Source organism: Electrona antarctica (assembly GCF_951216825.1).
Source record: "Electrona antarctica genome assembly, chromosome: 4".
In the NCBI taxonomy this organism is placed as follows: Eukaryota; Metazoa; Chordata; class Actinopteri; order Myctophiformes; family Myctophidae; genus Electrona; species Electrona antarctica.
This window is the reverse complement of record NC_136809.1, coordinates 38192166-38219582: the sequence shown is the minus strand read 5'-3', so window position 1 is coordinate 38219582 and position 27417 is coordinate 38192166. Positions and strand designations below refer to the sequence as shown.

The 27417-nt window shown below is 41.8% G+C and overlaps 1 protein-coding gene and 1 long non-coding RNA gene across 5 annotated transcripts; one reads left to right on the top strand and one right to left on the bottom strand.

Moving 5' to 3' along the window:
• Positions 1–2609: 2609 nt before the first annotated feature.
• Positions 2610–3251, top strand: LOC306922568. The gene is made up of 2 exons (XR_013789942.1): positions 2610–3030; positions 3190–3251. It is a non-coding gene; the product is annotated as an uncharacterized lncRNA (long non-coding RNA).
• LOC306922567 (uncharacterized protein) lies at positions 2733–27221 on the bottom strand. 4 transcript variants are annotated; one of them, XM_079500254.1, is made up of 21 exons: positions 27149–27221; positions 25137–25338; positions 24753–24861; positions 24112–24202; positions 22676–22826; positions 19627–19708; positions 19215–19340; positions 18071–18133; positions 17677–17793; positions 17235–17390; positions 16091–16159; positions 15213–15442; positions 14384–14463; positions 11600–11689; positions 10024–10101; positions 9810–9917; positions 8442–8565; positions 7350–7445; positions 5572–5632; positions 4182–4241; positions 2733–3469 (listed from the first exon to the last, which is right to left on the bottom strand). In XM_079500254.1, coding segments are annotated over exons 1-21 (2124 nt in total). In that variant the 5' UTR covers positions 27179–27221; the 3' UTR covers positions 2733–3468. The 4 variants fall into 4 exon arrangements, with proteins under 4 accessions (XP_079356380.1, XP_079356381.1, XP_079356382.1 ...); XM_079500255.1 differs by lacking the exon at positions 4182–4241; XM_079500256.1 differs by lacking the exon at positions 7350–7445.
• Between the last annotated feature and the right edge of the window lie 196 nt (positions 27222–27417).

The window sequence follows — 27417 nt, the reverse complement described above, 5'->3', positions numbered from 1 at the left end:
GGGGCATTTGAGGAGCAAGATATGTAGAAACACAACTCTTAAATATTTGTCATCATGGCTCATGGGTCTACTCAACCGAGGAAGATCTGAAAGTGAGGAAGGCACTTGGATGGAGGGCCCTGCATGGCATGACCAGTGTATGGAACTCCAATGTCCCCCATCAAATCAAACTCCAGCTTCTTCTGTCCTAGACAATGACACACTGGACTGGCTTGCTGCAACGGAGTTGAAGGTCATACGACAGAAGAGAAGAAACTCTTATCTTATCTCTGCATTAAAATAATCTAATAACCATATTACAATGTATTTTAAATTAATTTGTGACAGGCTGTGGATCAATTACAATTTACAATGTTCGCATAAAGCACATTCTTGATCCAGAGCGGCTTACATGTAAGCAATGTAGACTAGGATCATAGACCCTAGTCTAAAGACAACCTAAACCTTGTCTTGTATTACTATGGATATGTTGTGCTATGGTCAGACACATTTCTTTATGTAGGTTCTCTGCACTTGAGTCTGCCCTTTTCATTGTCATAATATACTGCACTGTATGTAAGTGTGTTTTTTTGGGATTTTTTGCATCCCATCCATGAACTGGTTGTCACCTTGTGTTTTATTTTGTAGTGATATTGTATTGTCTCCTGTCTTGCATTGCACTTTATATAATTATATTATATATTACAGTTAAGTACCTTTAGATTTTTAGAGTGTAAGGGTTGGGTGGAAACTTAATATATCCAAAACTTCAACAAATTCAACAAAACAAAATTCTCGTACAATGGCAATTATCACTAAACATAATTCTTGACTTTCTTGTACATATTCAGTATTAAATGTCAGTGTTGATGAGTGGTAAAGACTGGTCGTGTTAAGCTTGAATTCTGGTCACGTCATCTTGAGCTTTACATTTGGACTCTTTGCACTGCATGGCATGTCTGCATGCACCACATGCAGGTTTGCGGTTCACATGGCGACACATTGGCAACTCATTGCAAAGTGAGCTTGTAGATCAGTAATTTTCCTCATTTCTGGACATTTGACAATGTTCTTAAATATATTCAAGGTCAAAGTGCATGTTTTTTTGTTTGTTTTTTGCTCATAATGTGAAACAGATCCATGTGCATTTCTATTAATGCACATGGAGTATGGTTTAAATTAAACCAGATCAATATTTTTGTGAGCATGGCATGTCATGTCAAAATAGGGAATTTGGTCTATCCTAGTTAGACCAGCTATATTATTTATAAATATCTAATGCCATCACCATATGGATCACAAGATAAGAGCAAACAGGAAATCCTCTTAGTGATGACATTTGATTTGAGGGTTTTTAGTGAGAGCTTGTCATGACAACAAGATTTGAACATTATTGAAACTCTTTGCATTAAAAAAATCTAAACCATATTACAGTGTATTTGAAATTAATTTGTGACAGGCTGTGGAGCAATTACAATTTACAATGTTCGCATAAAGCACATTCTTCATCCAGAGCGGCTTACAGTAAGCAAGGTAGACACATCAATGTAGGATCATAGGAACATGAAGAACCTAGCATTAGTCTAAAGACAACCTAAACCTCGTCTTGTATTACTACACATATGTTGTGCTATGGTCAGACACCTTTCCTTTGTTATGCATGTTCTCTGCATTTTAGTCTGCCTTTTTAATTGTCATAATGTACCGTCCGTATGTCATGTGTAAAAAAGAAATCATAATTTTGCATCACATCCATGTACTGTCAGGATCCGTCACCTTGTGTTTTATTTTGTAGTGATATTTGTGTTGCACTTTACAGTTGTGTGCCTTTTCATTTTTAGAGCGCAAGGGTCGGGTGGAAACCTATCATGCAAAACTGTTCAAATTCAACAGTAGCACATATACAAGAAAAATAAATAACCTAAATAATGAAAACCGACAATTACATATTTGCAATTCATTTTTTTAAAACTTTTACCCAGTAAAGAAAATGCATTGAGTCTCTTTTACAAGTGTGAACTGGCCAAGAGAAGAGGCAAAATAAGTAACACAGCTCTGCCAGTAACAATAACTACAAGACAACAGGACAGATATGTAACATTCATAAATAAAAAACACACTACCCACTAACGAAGAAGCTCAAAGGAAGAACAGAAACGTCTAATAATGCAACCAATAAGGCTAACAATTTGCTAATACCTGTTAACTAAAAAGCAAGAAATCCAACATTTGCTATATGTCAATGTCTGGGAAGTGTGCCCATCCCATGGCAATCCTTTTAAAACTCACTAGGGAAAGCCAGTTTGAGTCTGGTCTGTAGGGCATTCCATGACCAGGGTCCCAAAAAAAAGCAAGGCTTTTATTTCCAGACTCAGATCAAATGCTTGGCTGCGCTAGCCTATGTCGTGCCCCCAACAAAACAAACAAACAGGGGGTCAAGTTGAGGTCGAGTTGAGGAGCTAGCAAAATGGTAGACAGTATCGCCTTTTTGCGAGAAGCATTACAAAAGCAGGACTTCATTCTGTAGAAGAAACTAATCGTGAACTTTAGCTTTGTTTTGCTAAGGGATCGATGTGGTGTTTGAAGTTTAACTTATCGTCCAACTAAATCCCAAGATATTTATAAAACTCATTCCATTCAAGGGATACTAGCATGTACAGATACCAGATCTGTTCTAAAGTCCCTCAATCCTTTGTAGATTAAGATTAACAATCTGGATTATACTAAATTGGCAGTTTAATGACCATTTGAGATTAACAATTTCAGAACATTTTTATTAAACTTATTCATTCTGAAATCTCAACAACAACAACGTTCAATTTAACAATCTAAAACAGTAAATGACAAAACAATCAAACAACGTTCAATTTAACAATCTAAAACAGTAAATGACAAAACAATCAAAAACAAGAAAATACAGCCTTTTAAAAGTGCAAAATATTCAACATCCATTTTCAACCCCATCTTCATATTCCTCATCTTCAAATATATTTGTCCTCAATGTTAATCAAAGATAGTACAATTTCCATCCACTTGCTCCATGTCTCAGAGGTGGGCTGTGGACACTTCAGAAACCCGTCTACCAAAGAAATCATCGTCTCGAATGGAACATTTTTGCATTACAAAGTCTTGTTTGAAATAACCACCGACGATTATATCACTGGTAGGCAGGTTTGTGAGCTGTCCACGGCCCACCTCCGAGACACAGAGCGAGTAGACGGTAATGCCTTACAATAATGAGCACTAGCGAAGCCCGACTATATATGAAGACGTGGTTGAAAACTATTTTCGCAGCACCAACAACATAAAATCTCTCTCCCACTGCACCCGTCCAATATTCCACAGGAGACTGGGAGATACAATGTGGGTGACTCTGTTCTTATGAGGCCACCGTGAACAGGCTACAGGTAGTACAGGCAGGTGACGTGTCTGTCTCTCACTGTACCATCAGGGACCGACACTTCCAGGAATAAAGGAACCAACCATCCATCTATGGACAAAACAACACAGACAGATTTATTTCAGCACATATCATATATCATGGTAAGCCATGTCATCACAAGTCTAACAGTAATGTAATCAGGGTTGGTAGCCTCTGCTTTTGTTTTGACACACCCACCACCCAATTAAATGGAATACACCGAGCACACACGGTATCAGTGATGTGTAATAGTCCGGCAGCCAGGTGGGGTGGGAAATGTGGTATACAGCTCCATCTCAATGAATTAGAATATTGTGTAAAAGTTCATTTTCTTCTTGGGGCGTGGCATGGAGGTGATCAGCCTTTGTCACTATTGAGGTGTTATGGAAGCCCAGGTTTGCTTTGATAACAGCGTAAATGCATTTGTAGAGTTGTTCCGATACTGGTATCGGCTACTCGGGCCCGATACCACCCTCAAGTACTCGTACTCTGAACCGGCCCCGATACTTTGACCCAAGTACCAAAACATTCAATAGACACTTGACTAGGCTGAACGAATGCAACGAGAGCAAGTCTGACCCAACAATGCAGCAAATCGTCATAAACAGCCGATCTACAAGCATAAATGACAACTGACAAGTGTAGATCAGAGATCCATCTGCATCTATGAGAAAAGGGGGTAAAATAAGTGGTTCATCAAAAAAAATTGGACGTTAAAAAAAACAAAAACACCACATTTACCACTTTGGCTGCCAGACTATAAATGGATACACTCACTTACCAGTGTGTCATGTTTATGTTGACAGACAGTGATGGGTAATAGTAACTCAGAGGATGAGGCCTAAGGGAACAACATCACATCACGATTATATTTCACTTTCACTTGTTTTGGGACATTTGAGTCATTTTAATGTCTACTCTGGCTTTTGTGAGCATCTCAGACAGTTTAAGTTGTTGATTCAGTGCAGTTCATGCAGGGAGCTTATATTCTGAAGCATTCCACTTTCCCTTTCACCAAAAATCAGGAAGCGAAAGCCGCTAAGACAGGCAGGGCTGAGCAAGGCGTTTGCTAGCAACCGGGCAGCTGCTCTAGGGTCGTCCCTTCGCCGTTGCTTCCAGTCATCCCGGTACTCCATACATCTGGCCAGCTCGTTGGTGCTTTCTTGAGTACAACCACATGTTAATGTGGGACATCCTCGTGACCGGTGAACGTGTTAGTTCCCACTAGAGCTGGGATACCTAACCGAAACTGACCCGGCCAGTCGGGGGCTCATTAGCATAATAGGTGGTCTATAAAGTGTACATATGAATAAAAACGATCCGACTAGTCCGTCTCTGTATTTCCTGGTTAACCAGGATGCATGCAGCAGCACCGCTTGTTGCAAGCTTACAACGCGCTGCAAGCAGCAGCAGCAGCCCCATATGTGACCTCAGTCCCTACGCTCATTCTGTAGGAGCTACAGAATGAGCGTAGGGACTGAGGTCACATATGGGGCATAGCTGGAAGAACCACTGGAGAGAGGACGCCGTTATTGATCTGAGCTGTTATTTTGAAATAAATCCCGGCGCCGATTGTGTGAATACGTAAGGGGGACGTTTTCATTTTTTATAATTTGTTTTGGGCCAGGGGGGAAAATGTAATTGTAATAATTAAGTAATAATCAAATATCTAAATACTGAATAAAGCAACTTAAAAACTGTAGACGTTAAAATGTCCCAGACATGTTTTGAAAGTGAAATGTCCCTTGAACTACAAAGAGAAAAACATTCTAGTTTACTGAAATAATAAAAATCACATTCATATGAAGTGAGGGGCGCTCCGTGCTCAGCCAATCCAATCATCACATTCCGTGGTACAAACACACAAGCTGGGCATAGGAGGGGCTAGCGGCCCTAAAAAACTAGGCTTTAAAATAAAGGTTGAAATGACATCGGTAAGCAGATTTCTGAACTGTTCACAGCCCTTCTCTGAGAAACTGGATTAGAACGCTGCCATTGTTTTGATTTACTCGACCTCAAATGGAAGGCTTTATTTGTCTGGTGTGGCATGTTCGTGCCTTAAATTAGTTTTATCAATGTTCTGTTGGTCAGCTGCATGATAACCTTATTGGACAGATCAATGAAAACAAGACAGATACATTAATTAGTGGTCGACAAGCTGAGGGACTTACAGGAGCCACTGGGAGGAGGCGTTCGCAGCGGAGGTCTGTGCTGTGCCGCTGACATCGCCGTCTACAAGGAAAAGTACATGATTATTATGGAGAAAAAAAACAAAGCAAAAAACAACATCATGACAAACAATACAATATAAAATTACACTTTTATCAACCACTTGAACCCCCAGCAGTAGATCTGCTATTTTGGTGAATCAATTTGTGTCGTGAAATCAGAGCGTTCCAAATGCACACTCCAGGTCCGCTTTAACAGTGGTAATGAATTCGCAGCTCAACAAAAGCAAATTGATCCTAGTGTATGACAGAGGACAATTTCACGATAAATTTAAATCTCTGCGATTGTGAGCAGTTTTTATCTCTAAGATTGTGAGCAGTTTTTATCCAGGATCAACGATAACAGCGATTATCAGCCAGACAGTCCAGACTAGTAGATTTCTCAGCCATTTCCACCTGGGTAGCAACAAGTGAAAATAACCCACAAGCTGTGAGCGTGCATTATGGTCTGATGCTGCGTTCACACGGGCAGATGCTTGTATCTTTTGTAGCAGGTACAATCGCCAGATTTGCTTTGTAGCTTCACTTCGCTGGATGGATTTAGTCACAAGCTATTTAAAATTGAAATAATGATAAAGTAGGGCAGTACAGAGTGAAGACTCGCCCTCGCTGTGCGGTTGCAGCCAATAGCAGTCCTTTCTGGTTGCTTTTCGGGACCGGAAGTTCGAAGATGGCGGATTTGAATTCTCGCCGAAAAAGGGGCTTCAAAACCAATGGGTCACGTCAGCGTTTCCATTGTCCATATTTTTGAGTGGTGTAAACCACTCCTACAACTGGCTTTGTTAGTTTATGTGTCTGTCCGTACCAAAAATAAAAATCACACCCGTGTGATCTGAGTGGTGTAAGGTCTTATATAGACTGATCAGCTGTGGTCTGACGTAATGTAATCACACCTGTGTGAACTGGGTGACCGTAGCAACCATGCTCATTTTTTCTGCACAGACAGACTAACAAAGCCAGTTGTAGGAGTGGTTTACACCACTCAAAAATGAGCATGGTTGCTATGGTCACCCATTTCACACGGGTGTGATTTCATTACGTCAGACCACAGCTGATCAGTCTATATAAGACCTTACACCACTCAGTTCACACGGGTGTGATTTTTTGACACACACACACACACACACACACACACACACACACACACACACACACACACACACACACACACACACACACACACACACACACACACACACACACACACACACACACACACACACACACACACACACACACACACACACACACACACACACACACACACACACACACACACACACAGTTAGTCTTTAGTTCAATATTTGTTTTGTAAACGCCATTGACAATGAAGGGAAACTTTACATCATAATGTACCTCATTACGTCATATTGTCTCTTTATTGTTAATGGCATTTAATGTTTGTTTTACATCACCATTACATCACTTAATCAACATGAGTTAGACTTTAATATATTAGCGCCCCTCACTTCACACGGGTGTGATTTTATACAGTCTATGCCTTTAGGCCAGAAGTCGCTGCTCTCATCTCTTCATGCATTTTCTGATTTATGTGCGTGTCGCCATAAACTGTCCGGGACAGCATCAGCCACCAGCTCAGTTCTGCCTTTTTGCTCCGTAAATATGTTAAATTAAATTTCCTAATAAACTTTTGACATTTGTAAAAATCGACCAGCCACGTACGTGTCACGATGCATCTAATAATCAATTAATCTTCCCACCTTTACATCCACTGGAGCGCTGGTGGGTCCGTAGCCCCTTGTTACTTTTGCAGATCTTGCCGCAAGCACATACAGCGTTTGTCGCGTCATGCAGTACTGTAAATTTTAAGGTGGGGAAATAAATTCAAAGGCATTAATGCTAAAATACCCTCTTCTGTCTAAGTACAGTAGTCTTGAGTAGCCAGACATCAATCTCCGAATGCTATACAGCGTCAGGAGCTAAACATCCCAAATTTCCGAGAACGGAAGCTGTCCTCTGTTCGTCAAAAGTGTTCACGAAAATATATTTTAGTATATCTTCAAATTTAATTTTAGAATTTCCATTTCTAATAAGCAGCAAGCTATATGCTTTGATTATCTTGATTTATATCAGGACAAATTTGAAACGGAAGCAGGGAGGAGACGTCACATCCGCTTTTATCCTCTGATAATTTCCAGAGCTTCCGTTGCTCCAGACTGTGTGACGGAAGTCTGGCCACGCGAGACTACACTCCCAAGTAATTAAACAGTGATTTGGGTGATTCTTCCGATTTTATCTTCCTGTCAATTTCAAAAAGGCCTTCCAAGAATTTAAAAAAAAAAATCACATCTGTGTGAACTGAGCGGTGCACCTGTACTTGTATTGTGAATTTATGTACTATAGTTATAGTGCAGTGTGAAGCTCAACAGCGCCACTTGAAGGTAACTCACCCAGCAGTATTGCAGCTGTTCCTACTCCAAACAGACATAGGGACACACGCGGCCAGTCATTGGAGCGGTAAAAAACGGTTCCCTTTAACGATTACTATAGTGGATTCCAAATGGACCCTTACAAGTGTGTAACCCCGAGCGTGTACGAATGGAACCAAGTGGACCAGTTGGTTCATTTGGTTCCATTTGTACACACTCAGAGGTCCTTTAAAATGTCAGAACCAATGGTATTGTAATTGTACAGTAGAAGTGAAGTCCACACAGCTCTGACAGTGATAGAAAAACAAAACAGAAAACTTCTGGAACCCGTGACAGAACCGATTCCTGGTTCCTCATTGTTGGATCCGGTTCCTCTGGTTCCCAACCCTAGCGGCCTCTCTAGGGCCAAATGAAGACACACACCTGCAGCGGTGGGGATGGAGGCGCTCTGCAGCTCCTGGAGGAGGCCCTTCATGAAGGAGAGGTAGGCATCAGGGGAGTAGGACATCAGGCTGTCACACAGCCACTGGAAGGCCCACTCGTTGTCCTGCAAGCCGGGTAGGAGAGAAAACCAGGGATATTATAGTTCAGACAGTGGTTCTGAAACCTTGTCGTGCCAAGGACCCCCAAATTGATGTGTACTGCTATGTTAAGTACTTTAAGCTGGGGACTCCACCGAACCCCTGCTCTTTTTGAGTCGTGCAGCCTCTCCAATGCACAGCAATGTGTCCCTATGTCTGTCTGGGGTACAGACAGGTGACGTTAATAGTCTGTGTGTGTGCGCGCGAGCGCGCTCACCGTGTTGGGAATCAATTGAGCTGGTGTGTGTGTCCCTCCTCTGCTAATTTACCAGCCCATTGTTGTCTCCACCAGGCCGAAGGCATGGGGAGAGAGTATGTACAGAGTTTACAGCTATTACAGCTAATCTCCGGCACCTTTAACCCGGTCGATGCCAATTTCTGCACACACACACACTCCCTAGATGCAAACGATGAACCTCTGCCCCAACTTTTCCAGAACGGCCCGTTATAGCGCCACCAGGAGGCCGACAATTGTATTTCGCTTACCAAAAGTATGTTTTGGGTGGATTAAATGACAATCGCAATGTTAACACCCCGAACGCCCGGGGTTATTTAATCCATTAAATCAAAGCGCCCAGCGATTTATAACAGCGTAGCACATTTAGCGACGGACCGGATGTTATCCCGGATGTGGCTGAAGTAGCTTGATGTAGCCAAAACACTCTCGATGCGATCAACAACGGGAGGTATGATTAATTCTAACGCGACAGGACCGTGCTGGATGAGTTAATTGTTACACAGCCATCGGCTCAACATGTATTTGCTGTAGCTCTGACTATCTGCAAGCCTACAACGCGTCACGGATGCAACGTGCTATGGGCTTGTAGATCAGTTGTGTTCCCTCCCTGCGTTGTACCAGACTGCCGTTGTACAAACACAGGGCACTACTACTGACCGGGCAGAAACGCACAGCATTTGGTGTTTGGCGTATGGTGGAGATTTGCAGTGAGTCTACAGTTCTAATTGCAAAGGGCCAGAAGAGAGAAGTCTGGGACATGTAGAACATCTTCCCTGTGTTAGCTGATCTGTCAGTGTTTTGTGCAGGCAATAACTGGGAGCCAATAGAAGGGGCGGAGACATGTGAATACTCTGGGTGGTTGAAGACCAAGCGTGTTGTGGCATTCTGGTTCATTTGGAGAGGCTTAAATGCACATGCGAGGCCGCCAGTAAGGAGTGAGTTACAGTAGTCACGTTTTAATATGACTGCTACCTTGAAGGTGTTGACCACAGGGATTGCTGGCACCAGAAGGCTGTTGGTGATACGCATGGCCAGAGCCTCGGTCATCATCAGCAGCAAGCCTTGGCGTGGATACATGGCCTGTGACAGAATTTCAGTCAACACACTTTGCATTATGATACATATAACGAATACAAAATAATTAAAACTGAAAAACAAGTCAAAACCATGTGTAAAATGTACATACCACGAGGGCTGCTGGGACGCAGATGTTGTCCATGTGCAGTCCCTTATTCAGTTCGTGTCTGACCATCATCCTCGCATCCTAAACACCGGGGTTGGAGAAAAAATTATAATGATACGTGTTAAACAATGATGCATGATTATGTATTATTGAACGTGGGGCTGGGCAATTAATCACAGATGCATTGTGATTTGTGTATCATTTAATGTGGGACTGGACAATGAATCGAAGATGCATCGAAATATATTTTAGAACCAATAACAGACTTAACCGATTAAGAGAAGCAAGGTCTTTCTATAACTGTATTTTCTCTTATACAATGAAATCATAAAACTTGAACCAAAAATGTCACATGTCTCCCCCCTTTTCCGCTCCCTCAAATGGCTCCCAGTTACAGAGTACAACACAATGGTGGCTTACAAAGCAACCAAAGGTATGGCACCCCCATATCTTCAAAGTCTGATCCAACCCTACAACCCATCACAAATGTGGGTCATCATATTTGGAAGGTCATCATATTTGGAAAAGCATCTATGGCCGTGTTTAGCCCAGGGAGTGTTTTAGTGCAAAACAAATGCTTGCAATGGATTCATAATCATGAAAAACCCCTAGTTTGACCCGTCACATGCTACTAATTAAAGCAGAATGAAAATGTGTACATTTTTCCTGCAAATAAGTTGTTACAACACCTCTGCTTAAATTGATTGATCAAACGATAAGCCCTGCTTAATACGACATCCCAGCTATTTGTTTTATGTGTCTAAATCGCCGTATTTTAATAATTAAAAAGAAACTCCGTCTTTGCCGCGGAGCAGGGGGAGAGAGCTTCATGTTATGTCGAAACCGGAAATCGACAGTCGCTGGGCTGCTAGGGCTTCTGGGAAATTGAGTCCAATGCAAGTGAACAGGGGTTTTGTCTGACTACAACCGCCTCACACCACCCGCCATGTTGCGTAGCAAGATGGCGGGTGGTGGGATGGAAGTAAACACATTTTGGATTTTCGCCGATCAAAAGCCCAGATACTTCAGCGTATGATCTAAAGGTAATAAAACAATCTCGGCAGCGTAGAATATTTGATTCAAATGCGGGTAAATCGTATTATGGAGTCAAACTGTTAATGGTACCCCAACTTTCAGCAGCTGTCACAAAGTTTCCCAAGGGCTTGGAACAAATTGAGAGGTGATAGTAGACACCTTTATGAACACATTGAAGAAAGTTAAGAGTAAGCATTTATTTTGCAGATTTACCACAAATTCCGCTAACTTTTCCTAACTCTCTGGAATGATGCAAGTTGGGAACAAAGCCTGTTACATCCTGTTAAGCAAGTGGCAGGTGTGGGGAATTGAACAGGCTATGGGGGTTGCCTTAGCAATCAATTTTGGGGCATGGCCAGATGCTTTTCTGGCGGTTCGGGAAAACCGCCTATCCGACTGACTCGACGGCAGGCACTGAACTCCCTCAGGTCGTCTGTCATGCATGACAAATGTGTAGTTGGGCAGTTGAGTGGTTCTCGAGATACGTACATACAAAAGATACATACATGTTTGTACAGAGATAGGGCGCATTTGTAAGATGTACCTGTAGGTACAGAGCGCTGGGTTTCTCCAGGGGGACAGGCGTGTCACGGGGCGTGTTCACCATGCTGAGTAGAGCCTCCCAACAGCTAGACTGGAAGATCAAATGAAAAACACATTAGCAGCAAGATTACACATGTAAGCAATGACATTTATCATAACATACATTTTTAAGAAAACCGTTTTAGAAGACATTTGTGGCAAAAGGCCGATGCACACCTCAGAAGGCTAGTGACAGGTGCGTAGGGCAATAGAGCCCTAGAGTGTGCGGGACCCTCTTTGTTTTTCAAAGATACCCTTTTTAAAGAAGACATTTGTGGAAAGTCTTTAACTCATGTATAGTATTGTATGTCATTTCAAACCAACACACATGACATGACACATGTATAGTACTAGAATTTCGCGGGCCTTTGGCCCGCTCATCCCAGAGTTGCGTTGCCCCGCGTTGCGATACAGAAGTCCACAGATACAGAAGTCCACAGTGACACGCGTTTTATGCAGCTGTTTTGTGTTGCAGCGCGTGCGCGCGCGTGTAGTGTTGTTCTTATCCATATATGCGCCTCGGTTCATCCCGTTTGTTCCACGCCAGGTGTCGACGCAGTCGTTCGCGCAATTGTCGTGTTTGCATTATTGTAACTGTGTAGGCATACCATATTCTGCATTACCAAAAAGAGGACACATGCGCGCGTGCATGTGGATGTGCACATGCGCGTGCACGTCGTGCATGTGCATGTGGCGTGCGTGGGCGGTTCTGTTAAATTCAGATGTCAAAATAATCTATAGCCTAACAATAAATTGATCAAATATGCTCTATATTAGTTATGTATTTATTTAAAGCAGTGGCTCTCAAAGGTGTGATCCAGGGACCCTCATGGTTCCTTGAGGGGGTTCCAAATGGACCCATTATAGGTCTGTAACTCTGAGAGTGTACAAATGGAACCAAATGGACTGTTTTCTAACTTTTAACTCCGATACTGTACAAATGGAATCAAATGGGACTCTTATGGGTCCATTTGGTTTGACTCTCAGAGTTATGGGGGTCCTTGAAATTAAAAAGTTTGAGAACCTGTATGCAATGGCTTATGTCTTGTAAAAAGAAAGACCAGCCTATTCTCCAAACCATCATATCTTATGCTTTGCTAGGTTGTACAAAATAATATTGGGTCAATATAATTTGCAGGACTCACCGCGCGCACAGCTGGCTTGTCTGTGTTGACATGACATGGGCTTGCAGGACAGAACTTTTATTAGCCAGCGAGCCTGCAGAGTTATGAAGAATACACATTCCGGGGTTCGGGCTGAAAGTCCACCTCTCACAATGTTTTTCCACTACGAACCATTGAACGTGCATTGTAATACACATTGGTCTGAATGGTCTGTGAGCGTAGCGATACACTACAGGCGATACGTGTAAAACCCCGGACATTTGAAGGAATTTATAAAACCACCCGGACTGGCCGGACAGGCCCCCAAAAGAGGACGTATGGTAAACTGTGTATGTAATCGCGGCGCTGTCCATCCAAGTTAGAATGAGTGTGTGTGTGTGTGTGTGTGTTGTGCTGTGCTTACAATGTTGCCAGGTTCGCGAGTTGTAGTGTGTGTAAGTAGGGTGTTGAGTGGCAGTTTTTGTGGGCTTCGTTTTCATAGACCTGGCAACCCGTGTGTGTGCGTGTGTGCGTGTAGCGTCGTGTTCGTCTTGTTCGTGTAATGTGTGTGTAGTGTGTAACTTCCGGTTGTCTTTTCGGAAGTGCGCAATGTAACATGGAAGCTGGTGTTGGGGATAGAGCATGGATAGAGCCAATGGAAGAGGGCATGTTAGTGTTGCCAGGTCCGTGTATTGTAAGCGAGTGGTAGTGTGTGTAAGTAGCCTGTAGGAAGTCAGGGTTTGCGGGCTTGGTTTTCTTAGATGTGGCAATAAATTAGCAGTGGCAAAATGGTAGCCAATGGATGCAGGATGCAGTGTTGCCAGGTGCGCGAGTTGTAAGCGAGTTGTAGTGTGTGTAAGTAGCGTGTTGAGTGGCATTTTTTGTGGGCTTGGTTTGCATAGACCTGGCAACAGTGTTCAGGGGGTGTGGGTGGTTGGGACGATTGTGGCGTGAGTGTGGAAGGGAGGCGAGTTGGTGAGTGTGGAAGTGAGGCAACATTGGTGTCAGTGCAATGAGTAATGTTCCGCGGGTGGTTTTGAGGGTCGGCGTTCGGCGCGATATGAGGAGATAGCGGCCGAACGACGCGGAGGGTAAGTGTGTGACGTCAGTGCCGTGTGAGTGTAGTGTGTTGCAGTGTGTCAGTGACGTGTCAGTGGCGTATGCAGTGTGTGACTTTGGGTCCCTTTTCCTGGGTTGGGTACAACTTCTCACTTGTATATATAGATTGTATAGGCAGCCTATACAATACTATACATGTGTGTTGGTTTGAAATTATGACCTATACAGTATAGGTCATAATTTCAAACCAACACACAGACCGCCATGTGGCGTTTTCAGTTATATGATAGAGGGCACTCTTCCACAACCCGTGACTTTCAAAGAAACGTACAACTGGAAATCTAAAAATATTCAATCCGGTTTAGTCTGACGTTATAGGAATTATAAAACTTCTCTGCTTTCTGTTCCCAGACAGCATCCACTGCAAATAACTAAACGGAAATATTGGTGTGACAATCTTTTTCTGCAGATGAGAGTAGAGTCTTTCTTTGAGATATTTGGCATTTACATCGTATATTCTGTGGGTCTTTAAAGATTAAAAAAAAGCTCAAAAACACTGGCAGTAAATGATTCAATAGACTCACATCACTGTAGATGGCTTTTTGGATCTTCATCACCCTGAGGGAAAGCACCACCAAGCGGGTATGCAGCTGCGGCTCCGCACCTAGGGAAGAGTGACGTAAGTCAGTGTGCTTCTCAAAGTGGGCTCTGGGGACCCCTCCAGGGGTCCTTGAGGGGTTTCCTGGGGGTCGCCAGCAAACTTCATATACCGTATAGTGTCAAAATCAATTACCTTGTCCCATTTGAAAATAACACATCTACAATTTCGCAACACGCCGTGACATTGTGAGCTTGTAGATCTGTTCCAAAGCAATTTGTTTTGTTTTAACAAATCTTAATGGGGGTCCCTGGTACAAAATTCTGTCAGGATTCGCCACAAACATGGGGATGGATTCACTATACTATTATGCCACCAAAATGTGGAATTCCCTAACACCACCCATCAAAAGCTGTGACCCCCTTCGCTCCTTCAAAACCACCATAAAAGAGCATCCGTCTGCAGCCAAAAACCATCACAAAGGAGTTGGGCTCGCCCCCTAGTGGCCAGTTTACAATTAATCCAATATAACCTGGGTCAGTAATGTATATTATGGTTTAAACCCCAAATAATTGATTTTTCATTGGATTCTGTTACTATTGGGTAAGCTACATTAAAAAAAAAGTTCTGGAAAGGTTGAAAGACTTTCAAAATGACGTCCACAATGGCTAAAAATGTCTAGCGAATATATGCCATCTAGAAAAGGTTTGAGAACCACTTGTGTAGGTCCATTTAGCTTGAAAAGACATTCCATTACTGTGGTGGACTGGTGGTGGTGTATGTTTTTTTTAAATTACTTTGTTTAAGAGTCTGACCTATAATTTTCTCCCACTTGGCAGTGGCCAGCGTGGCCTGTGTGGGCAGCTCTGCGTCCAGCACGGGTGCAGTGCCGGTCTCCAGGATGTGAAGGTACAGCCGGAAGAAAAACGGCGTGAGGCGGAGGGTGGGGCATCTCCGCGAACTTGTGGAGAACTGGCTTATCGCCTCCGCAAATTCAGCGGTCCAGCACATATACAACGGGATGAAGTCTGTCACTTCCTGAAATCTGCACAACAAGTAGTAAGAACGCTTTACTTTGACGGGGCAATGCACATCAACATGTCATGTAAACATGACGAGCAGCAGCTCATTTTACATCCGTAGTCCCCACACATAGAAACAACACTTTAACGTGACGAAAACAGAGAACATAAAAACACCACTGTAGCAACGTGACAAAAACAGAGAACATACAACTAGGGATCACAGAGATTATCATTTATTGTGAAATTGTCCTCAGTTAGACTAACACTAGGATGAATTAGCTTTTGTTGAGCTCCAAATTCAGTACCACTTAAACCCCTCTATACATGATCAAACTGACCTCTAAAGACCACATTTGTATTTGGTACGCTCTTAATTGCACTCTACATAAAATTGACCGGCAAAAATGGCTGATTGGCTATTTTTGATGAACGCTATTCTCCGTTTGATATTATCAGTGAACCAAGCGTGCTCAAAGTGAGGGACCCCTACTTTTGTATCAGCAAAAGTAGTTAATATATGACCACTTTTTCCATTTTTAAGTTGGCCATTCAAAAATAGCAGATCTACAAGCAGATACACGCAGCACAAAGTGGCTTAGTCAGACATCCTACCCCGCTCCCCATATCACCCTTAGCTAAAATGGTTTTAAATTAGATGAATGTAAAACCTTGTTAGCTCGGCCGAGGATACACCAGCACACAACACGACTCGCAGGTAACGATACAACTCCCGGTACCTGAGGACATACAGGCATTCAGCATTAACAGCACACATCATCATACAAGTTAACTGTTAGATTTACATTCACACAGATAAGGTTAAAGCAGCACTATGTGGTTTGGGGCATCAGTGGCCACTTTGGACACAAACAACATGGCAGCCAATGAAGTCTTTTGACTTCATTACCCGAGTCTCTTCAAGCATTTCCAGCAAGGATGCGCTGTGATTGGCCTTCACTTTGACTGGCAGTTCTGCCTTGGCAAATGCCAGGATGAAACTCATCGTCTCCCCTATACATACTACAGTCAAGCCCCAACCTACCCAAGTCTATACCGTCTCCCCCCTATACATAGTAATACAGTCAAGCCCCAACCTACCCAAGTCTATACATTTATGGAAGGATTGTTTTTTTTATTGCTTACGCCATTTGACTGCCATTTTGGGTGTTTGCCAACCTTTGAGAAATCATAAAATATTATTCTTCTCAACGATCCACCCACCGACCGCTTTAAAAGACGCAATCTACTTAAGGTCCTTGATGGCATAGTGCCAGTCACTTGTTTGTAATGTGTAGAATCCACACATGTGAGACTCTCTTATGGCACTCTATGTATGGATTCATGTCTTGCCTGGATGAGTCCACTCTATGTATGGATTCATGTCTTGCCTGGATGAGTCCACTCTATGTATGGATTCATGTCTTGCCTGGATGAGTCCCACTCTATGTATGGATTCATGTCTTGCCTGGATGAGTCCACTCTATGTATGGATTCATGTCTTGCCTGGATGAGTCCACTCTATGTATGGGTTCATGTCTTGCCTGGATGAGTCCCGGAACAGAATTATTGAAGATATAGTCAATCCTAGGAAGAGCTGTCTCCGGTACTCGTCCAGGCTGCGTAAAACACTGGAGAGTCAGCCTTTATTTATGATTTCACGTTTTTATTTTTAAATTTGTTTATGTGTGAGATATGATGATTTGTATAAACTCTATGGACCTAGCCAGGCTACAATGAACCCCCTGTGTGTCTGGAATAAAGTTTGAAATGAAGCGACTATACCCGTGCTGTGCATGCACGTTCTGTATATACCTGTAGTGTTTCTGCAGGTACTGTACTCTCAGTAGGATCACAGGCAACTCTTCGTACAGGGTGTCCTTCTTGGCTCCTTTGCCCTGGACCCCCGAGACATTCTGGCCCCTCAGCACAGACACAAGGAGCGGGTCGTTCCAATAACGCATTTTCAACCTACAGCATGCAAGCACACACGCATTACTATATAGACCCTTCAGAAATAAATGCGATTATGCAATCGTATAATTCATTTCATAATCAGCCAAATAGTGCAGATTATGTAGGGGTTATTATTTAAAAGAAATTACATATCCACAGCAATAATCGTAAAATCAAAGATTTTAGCCAGCACTTTTCTTGTGGGTCTAACTACTTGAGTCTGTCAACAGACATAAACATGCAGAGAATTTAGAAATGCCATTTCTTTTATAATGCGCACTGAATGAAATAATGAACCCACCTCCACATCAGTGGAGAAGGGAGAGGGATTTTGACCTGGTAGAAACAATTCAGTTTTCCACTGAATACATGGTCAAAGTCAGCCAGGACCATCTGTTGCTGGACTGCCGCTATGACCCTGGGAACGCACAACACAAAAGACAAGAGCGTTAACGACGAATAAAACAACCATCAGAAGAACAACGCTTTGTGGAACAGTGCAGTGTTTCCTAAACAATTGGCACAACATTATGTTTCAGGTATTATCATTCTAATGTTGTATGTTTTCACCATACTGTTCATACAGCCGACCCGATGAAGAAATTGCAGATTGAGGCCAATTAGAAATATAAAAAGCCCATGGCTTTATCTTAAGGCTTAGAATTTTAAGTATGATAACGCGTGTGCGTGCGTACCTTTCAATCAGCAGTACTTTGGCTGTAGTTGCACTAGCCTTGGGACAGTGAGAGATTGACGGCCTGCAGAAAGGGAAGGAGAGAGACAGATAATTACAATATTATCTATTATTAGGGCTCTTGAACTGGGGGTCCGAGACACCTAAGGGGTCTTCAGTTACTACAGTCGGATCTTTGCGTCATAGGAACTTTTTCTTTTTACATTAAGCACTTGAACCATAGCATCCCTTTTCTTAAGTAGGTGAACATTAGCCGAAAATAGCCGATCTACAAGCCGGAAATCTACAAGGCAGATCACTACGCCTCACACTGTGGAGGGAGGGGAAAAAAAGAGCAGACCAAGTAGTAAGTATTGAGGATTTAAAAGGATAAAATACACATCAAGTATAATATTATAGGATTCATCAAAATAAAGTATTACATTTTCTGTTCCCAGACAGCATTTTTGGTGAAAACAATCAATAACAAAACAAGGAACATGGTAGAAACACTTTTGTGCTGATGAAAGTAGACTCTTCCGTCACTATATTTAAAATCACCGAATACCAAATATCTCAAAAGAAAGAACAAAATATATTGTGGGTCTTGAAAGATTAGTAGGAATGCTAAAAAACGCTGCTCATACGGACACACAAAGCTGTGCATAGGAGCGGCTAGCGTCGCTCAAAAGATACACAGCCTCAAGCAGCGATAAGAGGGGGTCAATCCTCTCTTCACAGTGTCTCCTCTTTATAGTGGTTGGACTGGAGATGACGTCACTTTTTTGTTATGCTGATTGGCTGAAGGGGTTGTCTGTCAACACTGTACTCCCGCAGCCAACCATGCATTAGCAGGGTCCAGACTCCACACAAATGGATGGAAATGTGATTTCAAGGGAGAGTGGTTGACCAGGCTACGAAAATTGGGAGATCTAAAGGTCCTTTGACGAACGACTGAGCTCCAGTTCTTGAGCGATTCTCACGACACTGCCATATTGCCGATGGTAAACGACAGCAAAGAACTGCCAAAACTGCAAAAAAATGGCGGAACCCATATGAAAGAGTCATCTTCGCCCCTTTGGGCTTGACCCATAATAAAGGGACCCATAAAAATGTGTCAGCAACTCACAAATGGGTCCTGTGTGTGTGTACGTGTATGCGTGTACCCCGCAGGTTGAGTGTGTGCCATGAAACGCATGGCCGCTCCCAGCCTCATGACAGCAGCTGCCTTGTCTTCCTGGCCGTCGGCTTTATTCAGGAACGTCCAAACACACTCGTACACCGGCGTGTAACTGCAAAAATAAACACCATGATTTATTTCAAATACACTGGTGTACTCATCATTTTATATCGAAAGCATTCAAATCCACCAATGTACTCATTTTACAAGCTTGTGAGATGAGCCGTTTTGGAATAGCTAAAGCATAAAAAGGCCGAACTAAAACTAAGGTTTCTGAAAAATAATCGCAATTATAACTCTCGATTACAACTTAAATTCATAATTGCAATTCATGACAGCCCTATTATTATCCTAACAATGCTTGCCATGTCAGAAAAAAAATAAAAAAGCATACTCACTTGTGTGTGTAGACTACAGATGACCTCATGAAGAAGGAGTACTCTTTTGCCAGTTCTACAGTGAAGCTGCCCAACATCACCTCTACACAAACCAGGGAATAAAGCACAATAACATATGACTATTAAAATGTTTTAAGTCCTATTATAATTATTATACACATTATTATAATGTGTGATTCCCAAATGACTGAAATCAGTCATGGCGATTGAGATCTTTAATCCAGGGTTTCTCAAAGTGGGTGCCGTGACACAAGACTTTAATATTTGGATTTTTTTCCGAATGTATTCCGTTATCCATCCACATAAATGTTGCCTCAATCAGGCTAATAATAACAGATACCATTACCATCAATACCAATAATGCAGACACAGTTTGGTAGGCCTGTACTCAACGTTGCACCATATAGCATTTCACCTGCAGTAGGCCTATGGCCTAAGAAGCCCTAAGCTAACAAAATAAATGGTATCCTCTAAAATTGAGTTACCATAGTCAGGGTTTGGATGACAAGTAAGACGCGCGAACGCGGGAAGCGAACGCAGCTCGTGAATTGCAAAAACAACAATTAGAATAAATTACGTAATTTTTTAAGGTTTTTTTAAGTTCTCTTTTTTGTGTTTAAGATTTTTCTTAAGTTAAGTTTTTTTTTAAGTTAAGTTTTTTTTAAGTTTTTCCTTAAAGCTTTTCCTTTAAGTTTTTTTTTTTTTTTTTTAAGTTAAGTTTTTTTTTAAGTTAAGTTTTTTTAAGTTTTTCCTTAAAGCTTTTCCTTTTTAAGTTTTTTTTTTTTTTTTAAGTTAAGTTTTTTTTTAAGTTAAGTTTTTTGTGTGTGTGCGTTTTTCCTTTTTACGTTTTTTTTTTAAGTTAAGTTTTTTTTTAAGTTAAGTTTTTTGTGTGTGCGTTTTTCCTTTTTAAGTTTTTTTTTTAAGTTACGTTTTTTTTAAGTTAAGTTTTTTTTTAAGTTAAGTTTTTTGTGTGTGTGTGTGTGTGTGCGTGCGTGCGTGTGTGTGCGTGCGTGCGTGCATGTGTGTGTGTGTTGTTGTGTGTGATACAGCTGCGCCCTCTGGTGGTGGGCGGGTGGTGTTACAGCGTGACACACAGACACACACACAGACACACACACACACACAGACGTGGGTCTCATAGTAAATGCTCACTGCGTTCGCAACAATATAGGCTTTGCAACAGATTTTATTAAAAAAAACAAAAAAAACATTAGATTTTTTTTATCCTATTGGCGGTTAATCGATTAATCATATTAAAGTAGATTGTAAAAAAACGGGGGGTCCTTTTAAAACAATATTAGACAATTAAGTTTGACTGACCTAGTTTACTCATGGTGATGTGCGTGTGTGACTAGGGTTGGAACGTTGAGGATTTTAACGATTGGGGTTTCTTAACAATTCTCTATTAACGGTCTGATTCCTTAACGGTTCCTACACAATGGAACCAAATGGACCCTTACAGGTCTGTAACTTCGGGTTACTTCAGTAACCTCAGGGCTCGCTAAGGAGGGAAGCTGAAAGCTAGTAGCACTAGGGAGGCTAAGCTAGCAGGGCGAGCAGCAACCCTGAATGTGGCAGCTAACAGTTGGGCCAAGCGAAGCAGTAAGATAGCTAAAGGCTAGCGCAAAGCTAGTGACTGCTCACTTGTGTTTTATTGTCCGTAGAAGGACTTACTGCTGGAGAAAAACTTCTGCAATGTTTGTGAGTGGGAAAAGCACCTCGCAGGGGCTGCGAATTTCCAGGTACAAGTATACAACTCGTCCGTTCTAGGGAAAACTTTTTCAACAGCCGGTGGTGAATTTCTTTGTCAGAGTGATCTGGCATCTGCGGCAGAAAGGTAGAGGAATGACGCCCACGGGCCCAACCCTCGGTTTTATACAGAGTGGGTGGGGTTGGGGATGTCACCGTGAGCGACACTTTCACGATCCAATGAAATTGTTTGTTCGTCCCGCCACCAGGTGGCGGGACCCAAATGACTCGTCGAGAGGGGAACTTAATGCAACTCCGAGTGTCAAATGGACCCTTACAGGTTTGTAACCCTACGGTTGTGCCATTTGTGAAACTAGCTGTAAATATCTGAAAACCCATTACTTGTATTGTAAATAAGAAGTAAGCTAAAAGAGAGACCCAACGAGTGTGCCGTTGTGAAACGAGCTTCTAAATTCGAAAAATATAATAATAATAATATTTTGAGAAAGGATTTTTTTTTTTTTTCGTGAGCTGTATGCCATAATCATCAATATTTAAAAAAAAAAGTTTTAAATACTTTACTTTATGCGCAATGAATTGAGAATATATAAAAGTCTAACTTTTTGAATATTACGAGAGAATGAACTTGAACAGAATATTCTAATTTGATAAGGAGCTGTAGCTGAAACCCTTTACTTGTACTGTTTTTGTGGTAAAAGCACTCAAACTTTCTTCTTTCCTGTCTTGATCTCCTTATCCCCCCTCTGGGAAAAATAACACGATGGTAACTATGCAAAAAACTGTCTGTGTCTGTGTGTTAGACACTTGGTGGTGAACAAACGCTATAACGCTATTTTCGTGCTGGGACACAGGGACAGACCCAGCCACACACATAGCTGTCTATAGAGCGTCGCAGTCCCGCCCCCTACCATGGACCAGGAAATTAATCCCAATGCATTTTTCCCATAGACATTTCAGAAAGTATTTATTTAAAGACGGTTACGCCACGGACAAAGCCAACTCGAGTCGTGACAACTCAAACAATATTTTGGACCAAACAAATAATTACAAAGAAGAAAAACAACAACAAAAGTGTTGTAACCTGCCGTTTTTTTCTTCTTTCTAATTATTTTTTCGGCCCCAAAAATTGTGTTTGTTGTCATGATTTGTCACGACTCGAGTTGGCTTTATCTGCGGCGTAAACGTCTTTAAATAAATACTTTCTGAAATGTCTATGAGGAAAATGAACGGAGAATCATTTCCTGGTCCATGGTAGAGGACTGCGACGCTCTATAGGAGTGGTTGCACCACTCAAAAATATGATTGATATGTGTAACTAGTACTGTAAGGGTGTACCGACCTGCTTCTCGGAAGCGAGTGTCCATCTCACACAGGGTGATGTCGAAGTATCTCAGGAATCCCAGGAGTTTGACGTCTCTGAGTCCCCTCCAGTAGTCGTTGTTCTTGTGACTGTTGCAGTGACACACCTCAGTGACCGTCCACATTGCACACTGGAAACACAGACACAAGTGTTCATTTTGACAGCAAAGTTTGTTTAGTTTAGTCAAAGGTTTTGGTCTACTTTTACTATATCTACAGTTGATTTTGGCGGCCTTGATGGCGTCCTAATGCCTGATTTCACACATTTGCAGACTCTTGGAACCCCCTCAAGAGAGTCCCTGGGGCCTGGACCCCACTTTGAGATCCACCATTCTAGATTATCATTCAAAATGACACACGTTCAAAGAGTTTTCTGCAGTTGAATCAGAGTTCTTTTTCATACTGAAGTCAGCCCTTACAGTGGAGCCAAGTAAATACAAGATGGGAGAGGGATGTTGGAATTGTACTCTCAGAGGAAGTATGGGGAAGGATCTGGGAGTTCCAGTCTACCTCAACCTGTTCTGGACTGGAGAGAGCATTGTTGGAAAAATATTATTAGATATTTTAAGACCCCGTATCAGGAAAAATACAAAGGTGACGATAGCCCGTGCTGGAGGCAGTGTGGGGCAAAGAAAGCCAACCACTTTCACATTTTCTGGGGGTGCCCCAAGTTGAGGGCGTTTTGGAACAATATTCACAAATCACTGTGTTCAGTATTTAATACTCCAATACCTTTTAACTTCACAATCTTGTACCTGGGACAAAGCTACTGCAGGTGCTCTTGGCAGCCAGCAAAAAGTCAATAACAAGAAGATTGCTAACCCCAATCACACCCACAATGGACGATTGGCACGGAATAGTCCTGGATATTTTCAAATGGAAAAATTAACATAAATCCTAGACAATTTCTATCAAATTTGGAACAACTGGATAGTACACATTGCCCCTCTGAGAGCAGACTTTGTGTGATCTCACTGGTCCTAATTTCCTGCTTTATGATCTTTGTAGAAAATGTTTTTTTTTTCTTTCTATTTCTGCCCACTCTCTTCTTTTTCTCCTTCTGAAATGTACACTCTGAAGCGATGTTGCCCTGTTGCCCCTGTTAAGTGTTGACTTGATGCCATATGTAGTCCATCTGAAGAAAGCGAGGATTATACAGAGACATTGGAGATAAACCCACTTGGAGGGGGGGGGGGAAATCCTGGGGAAAAAATCCTGGGAATTGCACTTGTGTCCTTGTATATATCTAAGAGAAATGCTGTCTATACTGTACTGCTTTTTCCAAATAAAATAAATATTATTAAAAGAAAATGACACACGTGTGACGTATCGGATTGGCACTCTGTTAGTCTGTATCGAAGTTATCGGTATCGTTATATATTTTTGGTTAAGGGAACATCTCCAGTTTCCACCCACCTGTAAAGCGGGCTTGTCACAGATGTAACAGTAGCATTGCTCACATGTGAGGAAATTTTTGTGGATGGGAACCTTTTTCACTTCGGTAGGCCTGAGGAGGACACAAATGTTATGGAAGAGAAGTATTATGCTAAATGATTTATAAAACCCTATGTTCGGTCACCTGGAACCCCTGGTACTGTATTCTTTCCGTTTTACCTAGGGCTGTCAAGATTACAAATTTAAGTTGATGAACGATTAATTGCCAAACAAATAATTGAGATTAACGATTGAATTGTGTTTTTGGCATTGAACACTGGAACATATGACTACAAATTAAATTTCTGGTTTTTTTAGGCTTCATAATCACAAATCGCACAGGGCAGACATGAAAAATAAATAGTTATCTATCTAAATAGTTAGCTGATCTTCAAGCTTTACAACTCATCACGAAAGCTTGTAGATGTGTTATTTCTGATATTTGGGGAAAATGTATTTTCAAACTTATGATTATGACTTGCGAAATAATTATGATTATCTAAAATAATTGCAGATTATATAACAATTGTGACAGGACTAGCCCAGAGCACCAGGGTTGAGTCTACGCACTGGATCCATGGGGCAGCACTTCAATAATTAATAATGAAAATAATAATACTCACTGGAAGGGGTGAACAGGACAGTCGTAGCGAGCATGGGGCAGTACGTTAGCACGTTGGGAGAAGGTTATGATCAGGTCTTCATCCACTACCTTTGGAGACTGCTCTGGGACTACACACAGTTACACAGTCATCTCAATGTCTTCTACCCATTTTTCTCCCCTAATTTAGTAGTTATAGCATCGATAGGTTCTATGCACATTAGAAATAACTCTTCTTACTTCCAGGCCTCTTCCAATTCCTGTACAGGTCTTACCAATGATACTAATTAAGGCTCTGTTCCATTCTGGTCAAACAGAGTCAGGGTGCTGCTATTGTGCACCCCCCGCCCCCCCCCTATGTACAACTAAATAAATGAATTAACAACCACAGGGCATGAAAGGTTACCGTTTTCTTTCTCCACATCCATGTCCACGATGTAGACTGACTGGTCGCCGTAGTTCGTCTCGCCTTCACATTCCGAGTCACATTCCGAGTCACTGTTTATGACGATCAGCTCTTGTTGCTGAACCCGCAGCAGCCGCTTTGGTGTCAGCGGATTGTTCTGCGCTGGTGGAAGCATCGGCTTTGGTGCCAGCGGCGTCCTCGACTTTGGTGGGTTCGACAGAATAAAACACACACGGCAAGGTAAATAATGCGGCCACATAACTATTTTAAAGTCACCAATCCGCTGACTGGTTATTATGTCACATGGAGAGTGCTTCCCTGGGTGGTTATGTCACATGGAGAGTGCTACCCTAGGTGGTTGTTGTTGCCACAGATGAGGGGTCCTTGACATGACAAAATGTGAGAAGCACTGATCTAGCAACATACATATTTCTCACACACACACACACACACACACACACACACACACACACACACACACACACACACACACACACACACACACACACACACACACACACACACACACACACACACACACACACACACACACACACACACACACACACACACACACACACACACACACACACACACACACACACACACACACACACACACACACACACACACACACACACACACACACACACACACACACACACACACACACACACACACACACACACACACACACACACACACACACGTACTTTTTTTAATGCTCCCCGATGGGGCTAGTGAAAACAAAAACATTAATTAACATCTATTTCTACCATATAGAGCAACTTTCATTCAACTTTGATCACTCTGTCACATGGCTTTTTTTGTTTGTGTTCAGTATCACTGAGGGTGCAGCACACTATGAAAACTAGGTGCGCTTCGGTCAGTTGTTTCAACGTGTTAATTTACTTGTTCCGGCTACTTTATACATTTTGTGTCAGCAGTATCTCTCCACCACCTTCGGCCTGGTGGAGAGACAATTCGTATAATTTGATAACACCTGTGAATTCGCTATATATATATATATATATATATATATATATATATATATATATATATATATATATATATATATATATATATATATATTTGTACATCTCTAAATGTTATGAAGAATTGAAAACAGTGGACCCTCTTGTAAACAAGTATAATGCTTTATGGTGTCGTCCACACGCAGTTAACAGTTTTGTATTGAGTTGTGCTTGGAATGTACAGTAATTCTGCAAACTGTTAATAAATACTTCAATCAATGAAGAAAGGAAGGTTTTTGGTAGCAATTGTAGAAATATTAGGCCTTAAATATCAAATATTGAAGTACAGTTGTAAAATGAGGGAAACCCCCTTTTCTTTTAACAAAAAATAAAATAACTTGATCACAAAAAAAAACCCATTGCAGATTCAAGCCATAACAATGCACGTTACATTTACTGCTTCAAAACGGTTTGCTATAATGGAAGGGAGCAAAGAAATGTCGTTGAGAACGTATGAGAACTTGAATATAAGTTAAAGTTTATGTAACGTCTAACGTCTGTAGTACAGACAAGTTTACGTTGTGTAGCACTAGCCTAAATATTTAGGCTACGTTATGTGTAACCTTACGGTCAGAAATAGCCATGGTTCACATGACGCGTCATGGCTTATTTGTTATGCCTTTTTATTAAACAACGCGGAATGCAGTGCTAATCGTTGTACCAGCAAATTTCTAACACCCGTGGCCCACGTGGTGAATACTTTATATTTGAAATCTGAATGTCTATATACACGTTTTCACTGTAAATGTAGCGATCGCGTAAAACTGGCTTCAGTTGTCATGTTTCAGGGCTAGGTCAGAAACAATTCAACAAAACTAAACAAAACTAACGGGTAGAAAAAAAGTCACTTAAACATCCCTGCAACGGTCTGATGTCTACTGTGTACCACTGCACTGCAACGACACGCATCCGTGTGCATTAACGTGACAGAATGTCACGGATTATGAGCATAAATTAAACATTAGTATATGTCTTTACCATGTTCATTTCGGGTTGTTGTTGGCTCATGTTTGGCGCCAGGCACTTACAAGCAAACAGGGATCCGGAAGTGATGTTCTTCTTCTTCTTCTTCTTTTTGTAGTTTCTTTTTCTTCTTCTTCTGTGCTTATACTAGTGCCACTACCGCCCCCTACAGACAAGCGTTGTCATAATCAGGGCACCAAAGGGTGAGCACCGCACCTCGGTGTAAAATAGACCATTTCTTCTAAAATGTAAAAATAATAATAATAATGTTTTTAAAGGGATAT

Bases quoted from the DNA above. Each gene is read 5' to 3' on its own strand.
- LOC306922567 (XM_079500254.1), bottom strand. From the start codon at position 27,178: ATGAGCCAACAACAACCCGAAATGAACATG. The intron at 24,862-25,136 runs GTAACCTTTCAT...AACTGTGTGTAG, and splicing joins GGATGTGGAGAAAGAAAACG to TCCCAGAGCAGTCTCCAAAG. The intron at 16,160-17,234 runs GTATATACAGAA...GTATGTCCTCAG, and splicing joins TACCTGCAGAAACACTACAG to GTACCGGGAGTTGTATCGTT.